This window comes from Lutjanus erythropterus, chromosome 20, assembly GCF_056507025.1.
Source record: "Lutjanus erythropterus isolate fLutEry1 chromosome 20, fLutEry1.hap2, whole genome shotgun sequence".
Lineage (NCBI taxonomy): Eukaryota > Metazoa > Chordata > Actinopteri > Lutjaniformes > Lutjanidae > Lutjanus > Lutjanus erythropterus.
The window spans coordinates 24026729-24042073 of record NC_139336.1 but is presented as its reverse complement, the minus strand read 5'-3'; the positions used below and the strand labels follow the sequence as shown (position 1 = coordinate 24042073).

At 40.6% G+C, this 15345-nt stretch overlaps 1 protein-coding gene across 2 annotated transcripts in view; it reads right to left on the bottom strand.

The window, feature by feature from the left end:
* Positions 1 to 9822: 9822 nt before the first annotated feature.
* The window catches only part of olfm1b (olfactomedin 1b), a 36694-nt gene continuing 31171 nt past the window's right edge, over positions 9823 to 15345 (bottom strand). For both annotated transcript variants that reach the window (XM_084745469.1, XM_084745468.1), the window contains exon 6: positions 9823 to 12015. In XM_084745469.1, the coding sequence (XP_084601595.1) occupies positions 11341 to 12015 (675 nt within the window). In that variant the 3' untranslated portion in view covers positions 9823 to 11340. The remainder of the gene's footprint in view (positions 12016 to 15345) is intronic.

Below are 15345 nucleotides of genomic sequence, written 5' to 3'. Positions count from 1 at the left end.
GGTGCCTGTCAGTGGCAAACCAGGGAAGACATAAAAAGCCTGCTCTGGCATAATGAGTCTCTCCACAGGTGAGGAATCTGTGTCAAAGTCCTTTATCTGAGGCAGGTGGTAATTTTAAAAATATGCGAGTCTCTGTGATAGGCTCTGAAACAAGCGAGGAAGGGAAGGGAGACTGTTCTTTATCAATGCCACTCTTTAATTTCAATCACCCACATCATTTTGATTTCGTCCCTTGGTTTCGTTCCAGGTGAACAGCCGATACTGAATAATTCATCGTTCCGTCGCAGCCTGTCCTCGAATCATCTGGAAGCAGGGATTAGAAATGCCTGTACTGAATCAGAATCCGTGAGTCACCACTCGCAGGCTACTCCACTGGATCACACCTCAGCGAAGGCTAATTTAAAGTCATTGAAGATCTTAATCTCAAACTTTCAGTCTCTGCTCGCAGATTTTGTTACAAAAGACTCGTCTGAATGACTTATCTACTTACACAAGACGCTGATACACCTTTCTTTATTTCCATGCCAAAAAGGAGAACGTACATTTCCTAAGATTAAAAAAAACACCTATTGTTCAGCTGACAGAACATGTTCAGACCGGAATGATCAATACCTGCAATGGACTTTCAGAAAAATCTAACCCAAACAAGTATTCAGCACAAACAACACTTCCTCCCCATGTGGAGACCATATATTATTGAAAATCAGTGTGGCAAACATGTGACTGGCTAACAGGCTGGAGCTTGTTGCTCTTTGCTTCCCTGTGATGATTGGCCAGTGTCCCTGATGAGAATACTGGCACAACTCAAACACGAACAAGAGTGTGAAATCTCCCGTGTGCACAGATGGCGTGCGTTTTGTCACCACAGCTTGTTAGTAATACATACCCACACGCAAATACACATGCATGTGCAAGCGCACACGGACGCATACACACACACACACACACACACAAGGCTTGACCCGTGGCACAAGACCACCCATACTGTCCGAGCAAAACGCTGTATATGCAGCACGACTCTCATCACTGCATGTGGCCACTTAAGTGTGAAAGCAAGTGTACTGTATGCTTGATGGAGCACAGTTATGGTTAGTTACACACCAGAATACATGACCACGAGACAACAATCACATATATACACAAATTATGCACTCATAAATGCACAAACACACATCGCCCAAGGCCTTTTGACTGAGGTATAGAAATCGTGGGAAATATGAACAGTTTGCTCATTAGTCCTCAGAAAGCCCACAGGCAGTCGGGGCATTAAAGGTTCAAAGTAGACTCTTTTCTAGGTCTGGAGAAATTAGATCCAAAAAACCTGATGTGTAATTGAGTAGTTTCTGCCCATGTGCTGAGCATTTTATTAGCAAGTGTAATTTTAACAGGTCAGACCTTATAGGCTTTGCCACTGCTGCTTTTTGATCTTTAAAAAGGACTTTCCCCAAGTAAGGATTTTCAACCTTGACTCCTGAAAAATTACTTAAAAAAATACATTTATACACAACTGCAAATCAGTTTTTTGCACAGATTATTTTTATAGACACAATGAGAAAATATTCAAACTGAATGAATCTGCAAAATATTCACTAGGAAAAGATCATAGTTGGGTTACAACAAGTAGGCAGTGTCACGCACATCACGGGATGCACGTAACATTAATTAAAACTGTGGAAGCTGTGTCTATCAAAGCATTTTTTCCTGAAGACAGCGTATTTTTGAGTAGTTTCATTGTGTATTTGCACTCTGCTACAAAAGCTCACAGCATGATGAGGTGCTGAGTTTTTTGCTGGTTGCTGTGAGCTGAAAAATGTTCAACTCTGGGTAAAACGCTGCACTCGTTAATGTTATTTATTTATTTATTTTTACCCAGCCGTCCAATTAGAGGACGGTTCACCTACTGGGTGAAAAGGTCTATGTTTGTTGGCCTGTCCATGCACCCCACCTCCTCCATATACAGACTGTCTTGCTCCTTATACAATGTCACCTGGCACAGATTGTTCACTTTGTTACCTAAATGCCCAGTGCTCCATGGACCGTCACACCACCACACACCTCTGGTGCATTGTGGGTGATGGTGGAGAGGGTCTATTGCTGTACGAGTTTATGCATTGTTTTGGGGGTCGGGGGGGGGGGTCCTGTGTAGTTTGTCTTTAAATGGGGCCTATTATGCTTTTTCTGACTTTCTGACATGTTAAAAAGCTCAGGTTTCAGACTGCAGCATTTGAGGTTTTTTCGACTTTCGATGATTTAACACGACTGGCTGACATTTCTGTATGGTCATCTGCTCCAGGCACAGCACAGCATGCCGATCCACCAGACTGTCTGCACTTGACCACTCTGCTCAGGATTATGTTCGTGCTTAGTCTGTCATACAGAAAAAGGCTTTTTCAGTTTCATATTTTCTGTTTTTCCCTCTGATGTCCTGCAGTTGCTCAGCTCTATGTAGCTAACCATTGCTAGTTACCAGTGCACTCCCTGGTGTTTGAGCTCCCGGCCCGGGCAGCCAGCTAAAACCAAAACTTTTTGCAATCAACACGCTCTGTAGTGTAAATCCCCACAAGCTGAGGCAGAGCAGCCGGAGGGCATCCCAGGGAAGACCAGAAAATATTTGCTCTATAAAATAAGATCCAATTTCACCAAAGTTAGTAAATAAAGTTTTAATGTTGTGTGCTTGTGTACAGTTATCAGACCCCAGTAACATTCTGCTCTGGTTGCCTCTATCATTTTTCCAACCTTATCCTTGTCTCATTTGTGGTCTTAAATATATAACATAAATTAATATCATTCTGGGTCTCATTAATATTTTCCATGCCAATATAGTGCTCAGAAGCACTTTGCGAGCTGTAGTCCTGCAAAGCCACACTAGACTCCAAGCTAACGAGCAAGCTAGCAGCTTAAGTAGCCAGTAACAACATGTAAAACTTGTCTGGCAATTAGAAAAATTCTGTCGTGTAAAGTTGAGGCAGAGCAGTCGGAGGACATCACCAGGAAGACCAGAAAATGTTTTCTCCATAAAATGCAATCCAGTTTAATTAAAATCAGTGCATAAAGTTCTGTTTTTGTACAGTAATCAGTGAGACCTTGCAGCCAACACTCCGTTCTATAGTGTTTGTCATTGCAGAGTGAAGCTCACACACACACAGGTCATGCCTCTCAGCAGACATTTTTCTTTTTTTTAAATTATGAATCATGCAAAGCTACTCTAGTGGAAATATAATCTGTGAAAATATAGGGCTGGAAATGAGCGGAGTAGGTAACCTTTAACTAAAACCACAATCTTTCCCTAACAAAATGCTCCGGAATCTAAAGCTAACAATGTCTGTGAAAGTTCTCATTCGTCCAAGAAACCTAACAATATGGTGATGAAGACCTCTGGTGTCAAAGTCCTGTGCCCACCCTGACTGCCTCCCTGACTCCTGTGCAGTATAAAAATGTCATAGTTCATGTAGAACCTAATACACAGTACTTGTATTTCCTCCAAAGTGTGTTGGCAAAGCAAATGTGTAAATTTGCAGGGAACAGGATTGTGATCTTATCCTTTACACTGTACAACGATTGAGATACACACAGCTGTGTGTGTTTGCATGCATGTACTCTTGTGAGCACAGCGCATTAAAAAAGATGCTAATTGAGGCGACAGTTTGTTACAGAGCAGGTGTTTGAATTGCTGACAAGGACACAATTGCAAACGAAAACCAGTGCACTGAGAATCGCAAAGGGGACATCTGAGTTCTTTTTACTTTGCCTTTTTATTACACCATAATTAAAATGAATTGTCTTTATTGCTGTTGTTTTTCTTTCTCAGTCTCATTCTTTATGGTTCTATTGATTTATTATTGGCTGTTATTCCAACCCACACCGGGCTTGTAATAGTTTTAGCTCGGAGATTGCTCCCAGCTACAATGAAAACGTGAGACCCAGGCTTTATTTCTGTTTTGTTCCCCTGCCAATGTGATGAATATGAATTGAAAATTTCGTAATGGAACAGTAAAAAAAGGGAGCGCGTTTGAGAAACTGTCGGTAGATGTCATCTTGCATTAAATTTGAAAGGGTTCACAGTAATTGCTTGAGTGTGGGGCAGGTCTTAGGCTGTGGAAATGTTATTACTGCTTTGGTTCTCTTGACAGTTTGGGATTAATCAGGTTTTTATATCTTCAATGAAACTTTAACCATTTGGTGGATTGCTGAACTTAAGGGGGAATCCAAACCGTGTGTGTGTCTGCAACCTTTGCCTCAAAATGACAGAAATGAAATGAAACTGCACTTGGTATTGGAATAATCAAAACCAAATGCTTAGGGATGGTTTTAATATTGCAGCAGTGGCATTGGAATTCTGCAAACATGCGGTTTGGTCCGACCACTTCTTTTCAAGTCAAACACTTGGGCAGCAACATCGAAATTCATGTCACAGACAATTTCTTGAATTAAATCTTAACTTTATCTCTCCAGGACAAAAAAAAACATGCAGGTATTTGCATGCATGTGTGTGCTCATGTGCATACACAATGAGAGAGAGAAGTAAACAAGCTGATAGCGGTCAGTATTTTTAAGACAGCCAGAAATATTGATTTAATACTTTGGTCATTTTTAGGGTATTGAGACATATTTAGCAAAATGGACTCTGCTCTTTAAGGGGCTCTCAAGAAATCTGAGCAGCAAAAAGGATTATGCTGACAGAACTAATCCCTTTTTAACTACACCCACAAATGTATGCAAAAGTACATTCGGTAGATGCATGTATATGTGCGCTTGTGTGTGTGTACATTTGCATGAAGGTATCAGAAGGTGTCAGGTTATATTTATACCAACCTGTTCTTATCTCAACCGGGCGAATACCAACGTTAAGCCACCGCCCCTTAGCTCTTTTACAGACGCACACGTTACCCTTGTGCAGCTGAAAGAGACACTGCCAGAAAGCCTCTTTAACATCTGCTTAACAATGTGAAATTGTTGCAGTTTGGGTAGGTTTGGGATAAGACCAGGTTACGTTACATAAAGAGGAAAGTCGGATGACGCACACAACGTTATGTACCCACTATTTTTAATGTTTTAGTTTCATATGGGACATACCCTGGTCTCGTGGGGGAAAATCCTGAGTTTGAGTCATCCATCCACCCCGCCTCCTCCACATGCAGAATCCTCCTCTTTATATTATACTGTGTCTGATAAAGCTGCAGATGGGTTCCCACTGAAGTCACTTGAAAGCCCTCTGCATCCCTTTCAGCTGCTAATTGGTACTGTACATATTTCTGTGAGTGGCTGCCGCCAAGGGGCAGTGACAAATCGTCAGTATTTAACAAGTTGGGAATGAGAATGAGCTGTTTTTACAGGTTGTCAGTGTTGGGAAGGTTTCTTTTGAAATGTAAGAGGCTACAGATTACTGATTGTATAGTGAAAATGTCATAAGTAATGTAAACAGTTTAGTTACTTCACTGTTTATTATTTATTCTAATAAATCTATAAAGCATTGCACATTGATTTGATTGCCAAATGAGAGGTGGTCCAAATTAAAACAAAGGAACCTATCAAAAATATCCCAAAGCGCATACTGAAGCCTGTCTAGATTTAGAGACTTTGTAAGGCATCCTACACAGGGGAATAAATATAGATAGTGCAGGCAGTGTGGCTGCAGAAACCCATCTCCATCATGAGTTTTGGGGGGGATGGGAGGAAAAACAGTCTATAGCAATCAATGTGTTTATTCTACATAAACTAAAAAAACTATAAACTATTATAAACTATTCAATTAAATTAATTATTTCTTATTTTCTTTGGTATGCATGGATGATTACTGAAATATACGTATGCTGATGTTATCTAATGTCTCTATTTGATTATGTGAGGATCGTCACAGTGTTATCCATGATTCTGAAAGCTTTATCTTTGACCTCTCTACTTTCCCCAATACGACAGCCTGTAAGTAAATCAGTCAGCTGTAAAACCCACACACTGTTGGTCAAATATACATATATATATATATATGCTTTATGGTATGTACTGTGATGCATGTTGTCCAGAAATGTGCCAAGAGAAGGCAGTCCTGCATGGTTAAAAGATGCAAAGCAACTGAATGAATTCTACATAAGAAAATATATTTACATATATGTAACTGTAATTTAATTACATGTTTTTTCTTACTAACAAATGGATTCCAATTTATTTTGTAATTTGATTATGCCACTATATGCAACTAGTCACTGCCCAATACTGCAGGTTGCACACCTGTATTGGATGATTCCAGTGTTCTGACAGCCAAGCGCTCATGAATGAGCCATGATGATGAAGCACGATCAGCTGATACCGATTGATCAACTAATGCAAGAACAACTCTGCTTCATATGTTGTCTGACAAAAAAAAAACTTGTCAAGTGTGTTGATGATCCCCCTCCCTCCTGCTGTTTCTGGTGAATGTCGTCATGATTTTTGAAACATTTCCAGTTGGCACATTACATAACTTTAAATTGATTTGTTGCAACTTCTCTCACTTCCTGAGCACAAAGGCAGCTGCGCAAATGAATCACATTGAGTGGAATATCAATTAGCAGTTTGCGTCAGCTTTAATAGCAGTCTGAAAGTCAGTTTTCGAGGCTACATAACTCAATCTTCAGATGTACAAAGAGGCCACAGAGACGCCGCCTCAGAGTCGGCTGCAGAGGTAAATTATGTAATACGGCGTGGGGGAAAACGTCTACAATCGTGACAACAAGGCATCGAATTCTGTGCAGCAATGTAAAGTGTAAACTGCAGTGCTGTGCAACATTTTTTGCAAGCCTCCTGTTGGCACGTACACACCGGCTTTCTATCACTGATAAGTGGTTTTGTCCTTGGGGGAATGATGCACCTTACAGCTGGCCTGAGCAAGGTCAAACCTCTCACTGTGTCCGTCCTTTTTACTCCCAGAAGTGCTGCTGCGGTAGTCGGGGCATTTAAAGGGCAAGGTATGCACAAGGTAATTAGCCTACTGCACCTATTCAAGTCTGGAGTAAACAAGACTTTGGTGCAGAAATGAAACGAGAGCGCCGACGTGCAAAATGATGAAATGAAATGCAACTGTCAGGTTCACAGGCGTGTGTGTTGGGGGGGTGGGGGAAGTGGAACTAGGGGGGAGTGCTGCTATGTCTCTTGATGCGCCAATCACTGCTTAAAGATGCAAATATATTCAGCTACTGACTGACAGCTCACCGTGTCATACGCTGTGAGACCTTCCGCCGAACATGTTTCTGTCTCTGTGTGCGTTTTTTCTGTCTGTCTGTCTCCCAAAATCCTCTCTCGAACTCTTTCTGGGGAGCAAAGCAGCTTGTGTTGGCCAAGCTCTCGGAGTGAAAATAGAAGCAATCATTTATTCATCGATTGAAACATCAGAGGACTAAGAGGCAGTGAGGGAGTGGGAGCAACAAAGAGCGGGAAAGATAGACTGGCTGGAGGATAAGGGAGGAAAAAAAGGACGGTGGTGGCGGGGGTAAGTGAAATGGAGTGGGGAACAGAAGGCAAGAAAATTGTTGAGTGAACAGAAAGTGGACAGTTTAGTCTTAATAGGAAGACATCACAACACACAAATAAAAGAAAGTGAAGTGATGGAAAAGAAACAAAAATGACAATTCTTCTAGTTATAAAACTGTCAGAGTGTGACAGATAAAACTCTTGTAACTTAACAGAAATATTTAGAAACCAATAAAACCTTTTGATTTCTAGTGATCAGTAAATGCTGCCACAATGATTATCAAGGTGCCAGAAGAAAAGAGTGAAAATAAAACTGCCATAGCTCCCGAACTGTGCAAGGTCAGATGTTTTATGCATTTTGAAAACCTTAAAGGATAATTGTGGTATTTTCAAAGCTGGACTAATAGGTACAAAAAGTTTTGGAATTGGTCCAGTAAATCACCTCAACCCGCAGCTGTGAAACAAGCTGCAGTGTCTGCAATGTAATCCTTGGGGTGCAGATGTGTCCTTCAAAGTACATCCTCTAAAAGTGCTTGTTTTTGCCACTGACAGGTTCAGATTGTTATTCTGTCTAAAAACATTATGGAAAGGATGTCTGCTGAGACAGACCTTTTCTGATGGGAACTGAAGCGGTTATGTCACTCTCTTCTAAGCCGCCTGACACCTGTGACAGAAACAATTTTACCTCGCAGAACACATGAGTTGCTGGTCTACCGCCGCTTCGATCAGTTAGCTTCATGTGAATTCAATGAATACGAACTATCCTTTAAAAACACCTTTAAACACACTGAAGTCCCACAATGACACAAACAAACCAACAGATCAAGACAGATAGACCAGCAACCCCTGTGCTCTGCAAAGTAAAATGATTGATTTTGCATATGGAGTTTGATTGGTTTGGGGAGAGCGGTATTTGGCTGATATAACAGCAGTGTCCTGTCAGGAAAAAGTTGTCTAATGGCAAAGTAAAGTACTGAACGTATGCGTTATTGTATGGCTTTGGTGTGATAGGGTTAGAGTCCGAACTAATGTGAACACCTGAGACAACCTACTGGACCAAAAATTTTGTACCAAGTCACATTAGCCACCGCCAAAATCAAAAACATCTAAAATCAGGGTCCAGGTTTAAAAAGACCCTTTAAGTCGAGCCTATGTAACTACCACTGAACTGAGGCCACAGCCCAAGTGGCAAAGCTAAAGACTGCTACCATTAGCTAACATTAGCCACTATGCTAGTGGTCACACCAGACCAAGAGAGGCTGCAGCAGCTCTGAGTGAAGTGAACTGAGCAACAGGGCATAATGTAACTTATGAAGTCAGCTTTTCATTTCTGAGAGAATTTCTTCATCCCAAAAGGCACAGGTACAAAAATGCCTTGCTTTAAGATGACTGAAACTGGACAGGGTTTTTAAATGCTAAATACTTTGTTCCCCACAACTCAACAAAGGAACAGGCACATGGGGGAAACTAGCCTTCAGGGCTTTCTGCCAGAAAGGCTTTCTAATAGGTGGTTAACATTGAGTAAGGGTCTATGTTAACCCAAACTTTGATCTTTTCCTAAACCTAACCAATCAGTTTTGGTTCCTAAACAAAAACAGAAAAAAGTAGACAAAAGTTGACTTTTGGTGACACTCAGGATGCAAACCAAGTTCTCCTGAGTGAAAGTCCTGTGTGTGACCCATTCACCCATTACAATATGTTCTTCACACATAGTTTGACACACATAGGAGAAGTAAGCCCTCAGGGCTTTCTTAGTGAAAAGCCCTTTCCGGCAGAAATCTTCATATTCATATATTTTGACCAAAGCCATATCCCTAAAACCTTTCTACCAGGAAGCCTTTTTAACTTGTGGTTAACATTGTGAAGGGTCTGTTTCAACCTAAATCATGATCTATAACTAACCAAGTAGCCTTTTTATCCCAAATCTAACCCAGTAGTTTAAATATATAAATTAAAAAATAAAAAATAAAATAAAATAAGTAAATCTAAAAAAAAAAGAAACAATAAAAATGAAAATCAATATTAAGTTAAAATAGACTTTTGGTGTCACATGGGAAACCCTGTTCCCCTGACTGAAAGTGTGTGACCCATTCATCCACAACAAACTTTTCCTCGGACAGATTTTGGTGCACAAGGGAGAAGTTTGCCTCCAGGGCTTTCTGATAGAAATCTTCATATTTTAACCCAAACCATAATAGCTTTCTGACAGAAAGCCCTGAGGGCTGTCTTCTCCCAGTACCAGAACAGAGTGTGTTCTCTTTGCAATCTAAATGAAGGATAACCCAAAATGCACAAAATGAGAGCATGAGTTCGACCTCCATATGAACAGTCTTGCACTAAACGTGCAGCTTGTGGCATTTTAAGGCAACAATCCGAGCATCAGATTTCTCTGTTTATTGACACGAATCATTAACTATCTCATCTCAGATACAACACATGTCCAGCAAAGCGCAAAAAGAGTGAAAAGCTTTTGTCCTCGGCGAGGGTATACATTTAAACAGCATTATCCTTCACTAGCAGTGGGGGGGGGGGGGGGGACATGACATGAGACAGGATTATCCTCTAAAAGAAAACTCTCCCTACTACAGGCGCATGATGTGAATTGCAGATAGGAGGACCAGGTTCCCAGGATACACAACTTGATACATTCTGTTTTTTTTTTTTTCCTTCCTCTTCTTCAGAGAGATGTGAGCTAGATAGATTCCTCCCACGCAGTCCAAATAAACAAATACAGAGAGGCAAAACTGGTGCCAACAGTTACAGTGATACAAGAACATTTGAAAAATAAAGTGAATGCAAAGAAGTAGAAATAAACAAAACAATAACTAAATACAAAGAAGCAGGATAAAAAGTAAATTTGCAAATCCTCAAATCCCAAAAAGTGTTCTACCTTGTTACCCCCTCCCTCCCACCTATTTTATTTTTTATATTATCATACAGCAAAAGACATTCAGAAGAGCAGACCAGAGTGATAGAAAACACTCATGCAAAGAAAGCCTTTTTCACACATAGTCACTAACACAGGAAAATCATCTCAAACAACAGCGCTGTCAACAGTCAGTGCCTTCAGGTCTTTTTAGTGGATGTCGTTATTGTTGTTTGCTGTTTCTCTACAGACTTTTGATTTGCTACTGTACTTGATAAAAACGATATAACAGACTGCACCCGTTAGGCTATCAAGTCTTCTGACTAGACTGACCTCCCACCCTTTCTGTCAGTCCATGGGACCTGGGGGTCCGACAGTTTATTACCAACAGTCCGTGTTTTCGGGACCCCCGTTGACCAAAAAGAAAAAGTTCAGCTGGGAGGATTTCTGCAGAAAAACCGGAGCCACAGGAATGAGCTTAGGTTGATATTCCATTATATAAAAAAAAAGGCGTGATGTATTTTTTTTGGCATCTGTTCTTATTCTTTTAAATCATATATATTAAGTCTACTTTTACAATCATTTTCTATGCGGCAAACAATCAAAGAGTTTCATTCCAAAATAAAAAACCTCTAACAAAATGATGGCAGCTATTAAAATAAAGTCTACTATGGATAAATATTAAAGTTAGAAGACGTATTAAGAGCTTTATTTACAAAACAGTTCTGTTTTTCTAACAATCATCTGTGATTTTGTGATATTAACTGATAAAGCTTCTTTTTTTCTATAATAAATATATCAGATTTTGGAATGAAACCCTTCAATTTTATATATTTTTTTCAGTCTCATGTATATGCACATTCAATCCACTTTGCATTCACTGTTGATGCAGTCTCTCATTAGTTTTTATTTGATATTATAAATAGAATGGTCTTGCCATAGTCTTTTTCTTTCGCTGATATATTTTTGTATATATGGAGATCTCTACACAGACAATATGTACTTATGTATCTAATCCATTTTTCCCGTGGTTACAGTTCTTCTGAGCGGATCACGTGGAACAGTGTGACGTTGTAGAGGACCTGGTGGCCATTGTTCCAGGCGTAGAGGGCGCGGTCACGCGGGTTGTAGTCCAGCATGGAGATATGTGAGTACTTATTCTGGAAGGCAATGTCAATGTACTCATAAGTAGAGGAGTTGGTGGAGTAGGCGTAGTAGACCTTTGTGCCTCCTGAGTAGCCGTTGGTGACGTAGAGCGTGCCGCAGATCATAAAAGACTCACCGGCGCTCCTTTTCGGGTGGTTGGTGGTCCAGCTCTTGATGATCTGCAGAGTGTTGGGGTTCAGCTTGCTGATGACGATGTTCCCCGCGTTCTGGTTGGTGGCGTAGACGGCCCACAGGCCTCCCTCATCCACCATCAGGTCGATGTCGGAGTGGCCACCCCAGGCGTAGTGGTACGCGTTGTTGAAGCCGGCGTAGTCGAGCTGCCGGGACTTGCTGATCGAAGACGTGCGGAAGTCGAACTTGATGATGACGTGGCTCTGGAACTTGTTGAAGTAGATGGAGCCGTTGTAGACCACCTGACCTGTTCCCGACCACGGGTGGGGCAGCCGGTGGGACGTGAAGTTGTCTGACGTCATAAAGTCCTGCATCGACCTGTACTCCCGCACGAAGCGGTTGTTGTGGTAACCATCCATGTACCAGACCTAAACATCAGGAAAAGAAGAAGAAAAAAGAATTACACTGTGAGAAATCATACAGGAATTAGTGGAATCAACTTTCTCGTTAACTTAACATAAATATACAAGGAGTATTAGTGCACTTTTAAATTAGTTTTGGAAATCATGGACATTGTGTCATCTGGGCTAAAGACAAAAAGGACCATCCAGACCAGCGCAAAGTTCAAAAGAAAGCATCTGTGATGGTATGGGGTGTGTGTTAGCGCCCATGGCATCATGGGTAAGCAGTTTCACTTATTGTCTTTATGCCAGTGCTGGAACAAAGTAGCTCCAACAGCTGCAGCTGCAAATTCTTTTCAGACTGTGAAAATGTAAAATGAAATCAAATTTGTTTGTAATATTTGTCAGTATGACTGAAGAGCTGTTGGTTCAACTTAATAGTATTAAAAAATGACCTCAACTTGTCTTTTCGAGTTCAAACTTCAAATTTTAAGGCAGCCCAGACACTAACTTTTTTTTTTTTAAGTTAACAGCAGTGCTTCAGAGCTACAAAACCTCTATCGTCATCCTTCGTCAGTGTGCCTTGAGTATCTGACTCCTTGATGCACATCACACAGAATAAATCAAATCACACCGTCAACAAGCATCCCAATTAAGTTAGCGCTGAGACTTCCACCAGGAGCGAAACGTAGATCCAGCAGGTTGTGAATATAAACACTCAGGATGACAGCCGTAGGGTGGCATGAGCCGGGCCCCGCAGGGATGATGCCCATCATTCCAGATAAAAGGCCTGTCTCAGCTGCTTCGGCCCGGCTTCCTGCTGGCCCCTGCGGTGGTGGGCAGAGAGCTCTCATTCCGGAGCTGCTATGGGCTCAAACACTTCCTTAGTCTCAGTGGGACTGAGACACCTAAAGCCCTTCCCTTACCTGCTTCCATGTGCTGCTGTGATTGACTCAAAAAATGATTCATATCGGGGAAGCAGGTCTCTTAGGGGCCCAGGAAAAAAAAAATCTGACGTAAGGAAACCGGGAGATGAAAAGAAGTGGAGCAGACCTGTCTGTTCCTGTCAATTATACTCATTCTTCTTTTTCTGCCCTTTGATAGCGCAGCACGTCTTTCATGTGTTCTCTTCAAAATATATTAGTTTCTACAAAAAAGTAGCCTTTACAGTATGCTAAATATAGCCTTAGTCAGCAGTAAGCTTCACCCTCTGCTGCTGAGAATCTTTTTAAAATATACACATTATACAGCTTCTGTTGTCACGACCGTTAGCCTCCAGGAAGCAAACTGCTCCTGTACTGTTCGCTGCTGCTTCCCCTCAACTTTTTATCCTTTTTCCTCCCATGTGACATTGAGAATTCTGGCTCTTATTAATGCGTCTCATAAAGCCGCTGCACAAAGAGCATGTTCATGCTTAACCGACAAATAAACTCTTTATTTCCAGCTCTGTCCCTACCATGCCCGTCCGCTGGGCAGCTTCCCGTTTAAACCATATAGATTTATCCCTGACCTTTCATTTTAATGTGTATTAGTAATGAAAGCAGACCCATGTATTGAGCCAACAGAAGGCCCTCTCTGCAAAAGGAAATCAGATGCAATCAGCTGATAAAAGGACAGTGAGCAATTAACGCAGCCTGTTATTAAATTTCACAGCGAGAGGTGACCTTCACCTTAAAAACAAGGACAACTTTAAAGTTGGGAAAACGATTTGTGTTGCAGATCTTCAGGTTTATCTCTTTAACAAAGAGAAAAGGGAGAAGGAAGAAGCATTAAAAATTCACAACTAGTATTAATTTCCTCCTATTTGTGTGCATCTCAAATACTGTGAGGCTGCAACTTAGGGCTACACATTTAATTGCAATAAAATCGCAGTATGGCCACGTGCAATATCCAAATCACAGAACCAAACTGCAATTTTTTGAAAAAGGAAAACAGCATTATAATGAGGTACTGTAGTGAAAGAAAACACATTTGTTTGTTACAGACCTCAATAAATATCACATGATCATGATTTTTTTCAGTGAACATGAAAATTGTAATTCAAAAAACTGATCATTTCTACTAATCGTATCACATATTGCAAACAGTTTCAGTCAAAATAATCACAATATGATTTTACCAAATCATGCTGCCGTCCTGCAACTAACGATTATTTTCATCAAGGATTAAGCCTTGTAAGTTTTAGTTACATAACGCCAAATCATAACAGAAGTTCTTTCAGGGGCAATTTTGATACAGCAGGTCTGCACAGTACTCTTTAAAGTTGTATAATATCTGCAGCAATAACAATTCCCACTAAGAGGAAGGACTAAAGTGGCAGTGGCGAAGAACAGCTTCCTTTTACCGATCTTTCTTTGTACTGATTTTCAGTCTCTCAAACTCAAGTTGACATATGCCAGTCGCTTGTGTTGTTTGACCAAAACTTTAAAACCAATCACAAACTGGTTTGTTATCACACTGTAGAGGACTAAGAAAATCAGATAATATTTACATCGGAAAAGGCGAAAGCTGTGCAGCTTTGCTTAAAGCTACAACTGGTTGTTTTGTCCACTGGGGCCTCTGAAGTCAACAAAACATGATAATTCCTTGCGGTAGATTTTAAAAAAATACTTTCAATCCATCAGAATTGATGCAGATTATCCCTCTATCAGTCAACTGATTATTTCAGCTAAAATACTAGTATGCTTGCTTGTTTGTGCATGGCTTTGACAGCGGGAGGAAAAGTATAAGAAATATAAATTGCTTTTTTTTTGTGACAATTTTCTATCACATTTGAATGTGCAAAGTGTGAAAAACAACACTGAAAGTGCTGGGCTGATGAAAAATTCACTGTTTTCATTTGAGCATGCACCAGCAGGGTCAAATTAGAACGTGGAAAAGCAAAACCAAAAAATTGAAGATGACAATGTACCAGATTCTATTGCTGCCTGCTGCTATATTGCATTAAAAACAGTTTGATTAAGTCTGAATAGAGCTTTGTGAACAAATAAAAAACTTATGAACAACACAATTGAAAATACCAGCTGATTGTTCTTTGGACTAATTTAAACCTACTATCTAAACCCAGATTTATTGTTTCTTTTTTGCAATTAGGAGCAACCCTGACACACACACACACACACACACACACACACACACACACACACACACACACACACACACACACACACACACACACACACACACACACACACACACACACACACACACACACACACACACACACAGCGAGATTTTCTCTTATTCATTTTAGTTTGTTTTTTTTTTATTGTTGTTACTTCTTACTTTCTAAGTCCTTGGAGCCTCTTAGTACTTTTGTCACGTCTGTCTATTGTCTGTGATGTTTGTAAAATGTGT